The sequence below is a fragment of the Colobus angolensis genome, unplaced genomic scaffold, assembly GCF_000951035.1.
Source record: "Colobus angolensis palliatus isolate OR3802 unplaced genomic scaffold, Cang.pa_1.0 Scaffold66, whole genome shotgun sequence".
Taxonomy (NCBI): Eukaryota; Metazoa; Chordata; class Mammalia; order Primates; family Cercopithecidae; genus Colobus; species Colobus angolensis.
This window is the reverse complement of record NW_012120265.1, coordinates 935,076-942,389: the sequence shown is the minus strand read 5'-3', so window position 1 is coordinate 942,389 and position 7,314 is coordinate 935,076. Positions and strand designations below refer to the sequence as shown.

Genomic DNA, 7,314 nt, shown 5'->3' with positions numbered 1-7,314 from the left:
GCGCGCCTAGGGGGCGGGACATCGCGACAAGCCCCGCCCCTACTTTCCGACAGCTCAGGCCCCACCCACCATCACAACCCCCTACCGCCGATGGTGGGCGAGACCAAGAGCGAGGGGAAGACAGGCAGTGCACGCGTCGGGGGCCGCGCGCTCCGCATTTAGCCGACGCTGCCTCACGCCTCGCAGCCACCCCTCTGAGGCTCCACAAATGGTCCCACCCGCAAGCAAGTGGGCGGGTCCGGCTTTGAAAAGCCGGCGGGTCGGGCCTTGAGGTGGAAGGCGGGAAAATGGCGGATTCCTCGGGGCGCGGCGCTGGGTGAGTTGAGGCGCCCGCAGGTCTGGATTTGTAGACGCCAGAGGGCTAAAGAGGATGGGCAGCGGAGTTGGGGAGTGGGGACCCTCGGGGTGAGTTCGGGTTCGACCCCGTCAGGAACCGTGCGGGCCCCTGAACACCCCGATGGTGTGCTGCCTCTGCGCATGCTCCGGAGCGCGGACACCCGACCGGCCCCGAGTTCCGCGTCCTCGGGTGGGACGCGGGGCGACCTCGGGCAAGCAGCCTGACCGCCCGGTGCCTCGCTTCCTCCGCTACGAAATGGGGCCGATGACGCAGCTCAACCTCATAGGCGTCGTGTGAGGCTGAAACGCGCTTAGATCGGCGCCTGGGTCTTTACTGTGATGTCGCTCTTGGAATTACCGTTATAAGGTGAACAAGTGGTGGGCGACCAAAGTGTCCTCTTTAATCCTCCCATGCGCTTTATTCTGTGCTCCCAGTTTACTGGGGAGATGATGGAGACCCAGGGAGGGGAAGTGACTAACACGCCATGAGCAAGAAAGAAGTTGAATAGTGACCCAGAGCTAGGCATGAATGATCCTGAGGCTGTATTTGTCTAGTTTTGTTAATTCTGCCAGTGTTGATCGTGCCAGGTGCAAACTGAAGTGAAATTGGACAGCAAGAGGAATCACTCCACCGCCCCTTGGCTGTAACCGATAGATTGACAGTAGCACTTCCCAGGTACAGGTGTACCTGAGGCTCGCACAGGTTGTAGGGATCCCCCTCAGATCGCAGCAGGTTCACCTAGGAGCCCATTCGGTTTGAGGCCACAGCCCTAGCTCAGTCCCCAGAGGGAATCTGTGCTCTTGTCTCTTTTTTTGGCTCTGAGACTGCCCCGGGGGGGACCTATGTGAGACCTGTGTGTCTTGGTTTTGCAGCGAGGAAAAAGGAGGAAAAAGCAGGTGTGAACAGTTAGGAAGCTGTCGTGTTAGGAGGAGCCTGTGGGCGACCACAACTCCTGGCACCTGGCGAACATTTACTAAGTTGCCTCTCCCCACGGTGGCCTGGAAGTGTCCCCAGCATTGCCTAGGTCTCACTTTGGGGTCCTGGGAGCCCGCTTCAGAGGAGGTGGCCGCTGGGACCAGTGGAGCCACCCTTGGTGATGGGAGCAGGAGTTACAGTGCCCTGGGCGTGGCCCTGCCCCTTCACTTGCCCTCCCCCCACTACTTGCCCCCTCCTGTGTTACTGGTGTCTGTTCCTGGATCCCTTCTCTTACCACTAGATCAGGCTGAAACCCTGAAACCCCTAGTCATCCCAGACTCTCCCTCTCCTGCACCCCCATGGCTGATGAGTCAGCGATTCCTATCTTAGGGTTCCTTCTTTCCTATTACATCAGGCATCATTCTATTTTTATTTTTATTTATTTATTTACTGAGATGGAGTCTCACTCTGTTGCCCTGGCTGGAGTGCAATGGCGTGATCTCGGCTCACCGCAACCTCTGCCTCCCGGGTTCACACCTTTCTCTTGTGTCAGCCTCCCAAGTAGCTGGGACTACAGGTGCCTGCCACCACCCCGGCTCATTTTTGTATGTTTAATAATGGGGTTTCACCGTGTTAGCCAGGATGGTCTGGATCTCCTGACCTTGTGATCCACCTGCCTCAGCCTCCCAAAGTGAGGTACCTGCCAGGACCACTCCTAGTACCTGTCTATCAAGATGTTGATCTTCCCTTTCTTTGAAGGAGCTCTGTGTTTTGTTCACCACTGTGTCTCTACTGGTATACAGTAGGTGCATCAATGTCTGGTGAATGAATGAACCCAGGGATAATTTGAGATCTCTTGCGATCTCTCCCACGGAGCTCTCATTACCCTCCTCTCTTCTCAGTTCAGATGTTCAGCTATGCCTTCTTGCCCAGGTGACTAGGGCTGGCTACTCCTTTTGTCTCTCTTCCTGTTGAGGTGGCCCAGCCTCACTGAAATTGTCCTCAGGCAACCCTTGGACTGGGCTATCTGAGCTTCAACTAGCAGAGGCACCTCACCAGCTTCCCTGTGCTTCTTGGGCAGTGAGATGAACAAGACCTCTCTCTCTTCTCTTGCAGGAAGCCTGCAACCGGCCCCACCAATCCTAGCAGTGCCAAGAAGAAGGAGAAAAGAGTTCAAGGTGAGCAGTGTCAGGATGTCTTTAAGGAACATGGTTTTCTTTTTTCATTACGTGCTTTTGGAGGAAGGAAAAAACAGGCCGGAAAAGGGGGCCTATGGCTTTACTTCCTTGTAGTCACACGTCTGGGGATTGTGGATTTGGCCGTCCCAGCCCTGCGGCGAGGGCTGTGTCAGGAACGGTGGTGGTCATTTTGAGCAGTGGCTTCCCTTGCGGCCATGGGGGTCATGGGCTGTGTCCAGGACATGTCCCCTGGAAGCGTGGGTGTAGAGACCGTAGAGACCGTGGAGATCATTATCTAAAATCAAACTCTTGTCTTTTTTTTGAGACAGGGTCTTGCTCTGTTGCCCAGGCTGGTCTCGAACTCCTAACCTCAAGTGATCCTCCTGCTTCCGCCTCCCAAAGTGTTGGGATTATAGGCATTAACCACTGCCCCCGGCCTAAAATCAAACTCTAAATTCCCATTGCGTAAGCATGTCAGTCTCATGAGGGGTGCCTGTACATCTGATTTCCACCTATTGGTCTGGGGTCACCGTTAACAGCCTCCCCTACAAGCCAGGATCACACTGCTGCACTCCAGCCTGGGCGATGGAGTGAAACTGTCTCAAAAAAAAGGAAATGTGGCTGGACATGGTGGCTCATGCCTGTATCCCAGCACTTTGGGAGGCCGAGGCGGGTGGATCACGAGGTCAAGAGTTCGAGGCCAGCCTGACCAACATGGTGAAATCCCATCTCTACTAAAAATACAAAAATTATCTGGGCATGGTGGTAGGTGCCTGTAATCCCAGCTACTCAGGAGGCTGAGGCTGGAGAATGGCTTGAGCCTGGGAAGTGGAGGTTGCTGTGAGCCACGACCGCGCCACTGCACTCCAGCCTGGGTGATGAGCAAAACTCTATGTCAAAAAACAAAGGAAATGCTCGGCTTGCATGGTAGATTCTAGAGTGCATCGTTGGAGGTCAAGACAATGATACAATGAGGTATTTTCTCAGTGTATGCAGTGTTGCAGGGCCCAATTCAGCGAGCTTAGAGCAGGATTCTATTTCCAAGTGAGGCAAGGTTTGTGTGTTTCAGCATTGCTGGGTGAGTTGTCTTTTTATTTCCTGACCACTTATTCCCAAGTTCTAAACGTCACATGTTAATCTCGCATATGACACCTGGTATATTTATGAGCTACCTCATTCTTGGACAAGAATTGTATCCTTCCTTATAACATTGCTTCTGTGGAAAATTCAGCCTGTTTGTTTATTTGTCTGTTTATTTTTTTGAGATGGAGTCTCGCTCTGTCACCCAGGCTAGAGTGCAGTGGTGCAATCTTGGCTCACTGCAGCTCCCGCCTCCCAGGTTCAAGCGATTCTCTGCCTCAGCCTCCTGAATAGCTGGGATTACAGGTGCGCGCCACCACCCTGGCTCATTTTTGTGTTTTTAGTAGAGACAGGGTTTCACCATGTTGGCCAGGCTGGTATCGAACTTCTGACCTCAAGTAATCCGTCCACCTCGGCCTCCCAAAGTGCTGGGATTACAGGCGTGAGCCACCGTGCCTGGCCAGCCTGTTTAAAACAAACAGTTGTATCCTAGTTTTCTGGAAACTTGAAAGTGCTTTTCTTTCCCTACCGTCCAAGGCAGCCCAAGCCTGAGATCCTTCTTGTTGAGCAAAACTGTTTGCTGATACTACTAGAAAGACCCGGGCTGGATGGTCTCTCTGCTGGGAACTGGGGATATCCTTTCTCTCAGCTGTTCGATCACCATCCAGGGGGAGACTCTTTATGTGGCTTGGTTCTGTCCCTGGGACCCCACCTGGTCCTGGCCTCAGCCCTTAGAGACCTGTATCATGAGAATGGCCTCCCAGTTGTCCATATCTGCCGGGCACCCACCTGTACCCACGCTCGCTCTGCAGGCATGGCGCATTCCTGCCCTGAGGCTGCCCAGATTGACAGCCCAGCCCTTTGGCTGACTGCAGGATCCTTGTTAACTCTGAGGGTGCCTCCTTTCCTCTCAAGGTAGCAGCTGCAGCCCCAGTCCTCAACAGAAGAATCAACTGGCGCAAAGATATGGTTGAAGTCACAATCTCACTTGACTGAATTCTCAAGCTGTGTGACATTGAGCATGTCGCTCTCCCTGGGTCTCTTCAGTACAAAGGCAAACCTCTGAGCTCTATGGCACTGATACAATGCCGAAGTATTCTTTTTTTTTTTTTTTTTTTTAATGAGACAGAGTCTCACTCTGTCGCCAGGCTGGAGTGCAGTGGCACAATCTCGGCTCACTGCAGCCTCCGCCTCTCAGGTTCCAGTGATTCTCCTGCCTCAACCTCCCAAATAGCTGGGATTACAGGCATGTGCCACCACGCCTGTCTAATTTTTGTAGTTTTAGTAGAGACGGGGTTTCTCCATGTTGGCCAGGCTGGTCTCGAACTCCTGACCTCAGGTGATCCGCCTGCCTCGGCCTCCCAAAGTGCTGGGATTACAGGCGTGAGCCACTGCGCCTGGCCTAGAATCATTCATTTGACATATTCTTGAGTGCCTACCCCGTGCCAGGTGGTGGAACATAGCAGCACGCAAAGGAGACAAAAATCCCAGGCCCCTGGGGCTCTGGGGGGAGGTGGGCATTGCATGAGAACCATAAGGAGGCTGTGGGGTGCGCTAGTAGATGCTGTGACGAAATGGCAGGCAGGGGCAGGTGTGCTGTGGTCTGAACTGAGCAGAGCCTTGAGAGAGGGAGGTGCCTGCAGGGGGATGCACAACAAGGCGGTCCACACAGCAGAGCAGCCGAATAGAGCACGTGAGAAGTGACAACGTGATAAGGGTAGAGGCAAGTTGCTGGTGGCACCGGGCTCAGAAGTTTCCCGGAGGCACTCAGGCTTCCTGAGCCCATGGTCCCAGCACGCCAGCCTGTCTCAGCCCTGAAGGGCGGCTGGAGGCTGATGGAAGGTTTCAGGAAGGAGGGAGCGAGCAATGGTTGTGCCTGGTGGCTCAGATGGCCAGGACTGAGAATGGACCGCTGGGCTCAGGAGCAAGGGAGGTCACAGTGGTCTTGTCCAAAGGTGTTCTGGTTCAGTGGTGTGTCTGCAAGCTGGACTGTGGGGGGTGGGATTCAAGGGAAGAAGAAAGGAGAGGAAGAGGAACTGGTGAGTAAAGAACTCTGGAGTGTTTGCTGTCGAGGGGATGGGAGAAATGGGGAGGAGGCATCTGGTGGAGAGAGGAGCTGTGGGGACTGAGGCAGGGAGGTGGGAGTTGCAGGGAGTTTCCTTGTGGAAGTGAGGGCTGGGCTTTAGCGCCCAGTATGGGGGCGCTTTACCTGGGAGCACAGAGGTCCATTCACAGGGCCAGGGGGATGCAACCCTCCGGACTGGAGGTGACTGGTTGTAGTGGCTGGAGGGTCTCCTGGAGCCACTTCTGTCTTTCCAATGAAGGAGGAAACAGGTCACCGGCTGAGACCGAGGGTTGGGCCAGGCGTAGGAGGTGGGAGGAACAGGTTTTTGGCGGGGGGGTGTCCGGTCCGGGAGAGGGCTGGGGGACAGAACGGAACCAACCAGATCCAGTCCAGACTCCTACTCCCAGAAGCTGAGGTGACAGGTGGCATTTGTTTATCCACAGTCATGCTCCCAGGAGTAGCCCTGGCAGGAGACGTGGGGTCGGGCTGTCACCAGGGATTTGGCTCTGTCTGAAGAAGGCCTGAGTGTTGGGCATGTCTCAGGGCAGGGGGTCCCAAACTGAGTAAGGGGCGGGGGGAGTAAAAGATAGTACCAGGAGTGAGTCCTAGACACACGCAGGCGGGGGAAGGGACCGTTGGGGTCACATGAGCTGGGAGGAAGGAGTAAGCCACCTGGAGGCTGAAAGCTCTTTCTTCTTTCCCTCCCCCTTGCCTGAGTGCACTTGCAGCTTTGACCTTGTGGGGTGTTCCTTGATCTTAGTTCCTCAGGAACTCTGCGACTCCACAGATGGCTTGGGATTTGCATACAGTAGGCGTCCTATGCATGCTCGAGGCTGCTGAAGGATGTGATCAGAGGCAAGCAGGAGGAGTGGTGACCTCTGTTCTGGTCACTGAGTGGGGAGGGCCCCTGGCATGTGGGTCTCTGGGGCGTGGGGTCTGGGTGTGTGGGGTCTTCGGTCCTTTATAGTTTTGTTGTGCACCAACAGTGTGTCTCTACAGGTGGAAGAGTGATTGAGTCCCGTTACCTGCAGTATGAAAAGAAGACAACCCAAAAGGTAAGGCCGCACCCACCTTCCGTTTGCAGCAGATCTGAGCGTGGTTCTGAGTAACTGGGATTCCGAAACTAGTCATGGGAGGCGGTTACAACCTGGTCCTGAAGGAAGCATTTTGGGGTCTTCACCCAGGTGCTTTTGAGGCCATCAGCCCTTCATGCTGCCAATTGTGAGTCTCTGTCATCGGCGGCTTATGGCTATAAGCATCTCTTTTACGAATCTGTGATCGCCATTGAAACATAATATCATTCTTACCCTTTTTTTTGTTTTTGTTTTGGAGACAAGGTCTCTCTCTGTCATCCAGGCTGGAGTGCAGTGGTGTGATCACGGCTCACTGCAGCCTCAACCTCCCAGGCTCAAGCCATCTTCTCACCTGAGCCTTCTGAGTAGCTGGGACCAAAGGCGTGTGCTACCACACCAGCTAATTTTTAAACGTTTTTGTAGAGACGGGGTCTCCCTATGTTGCCCAGGCTTGTCTTAAGCTCCTGAGCTCAAGTAATCCTCCCGTCTTGGCCTCCCAAAGTGTTGGGATTACAAGCGTGAGCCCTTGCGCCCAGGCTGTTCTTGCCTTTCAACCCAGTTAATTTGCTTTCTGGATTCTGAAGCTGTCTTCTCGAGTGCCCAGCACACACTTCTTGGTATCTTGCTGGTATTTAAAAAAACAGCTACTTTGGGAGGCCGAGGCGG

At 54.3% G+C, this 7,314-nt stretch overlaps 1 protein-coding gene across 3 annotated transcripts in view; it reads left to right on the top strand.

Moving 5' to 3' along the window:
* The first annotated feature begins 19 nt into the window (after positions 1 to 19).
* HAUS8 (HAUS augmin-like complex, subunit 8) overlaps positions 20 to 7,314 on the top strand; it is a 25,693-nt gene continuing 18,398 nt past the window's right edge. For 2 of the 3 annotated variants that reach the window (XM_011925736.1, XM_011925734.1), the window contains exons 1-3: positions 98 to 316; positions 2,369 to 2,430; positions 6,575 to 6,630. In XM_011925736.1, the coding sequence (XP_011781126.1) occupies positions 288 to 316; positions 2,369 to 2,430; positions 6,575 to 6,630 (147 nt within the window). In that variant the 5' untranslated portion in view covers positions 98 to 287. Of the gene's footprint in view, positions 317 to 2,368; positions 2,431 to 6,574; positions 6,631 to 7,314 lie in introns of all 3 variants that reach the window. The other variant, XM_011925735.1, reaches the window with a different exon arrangement.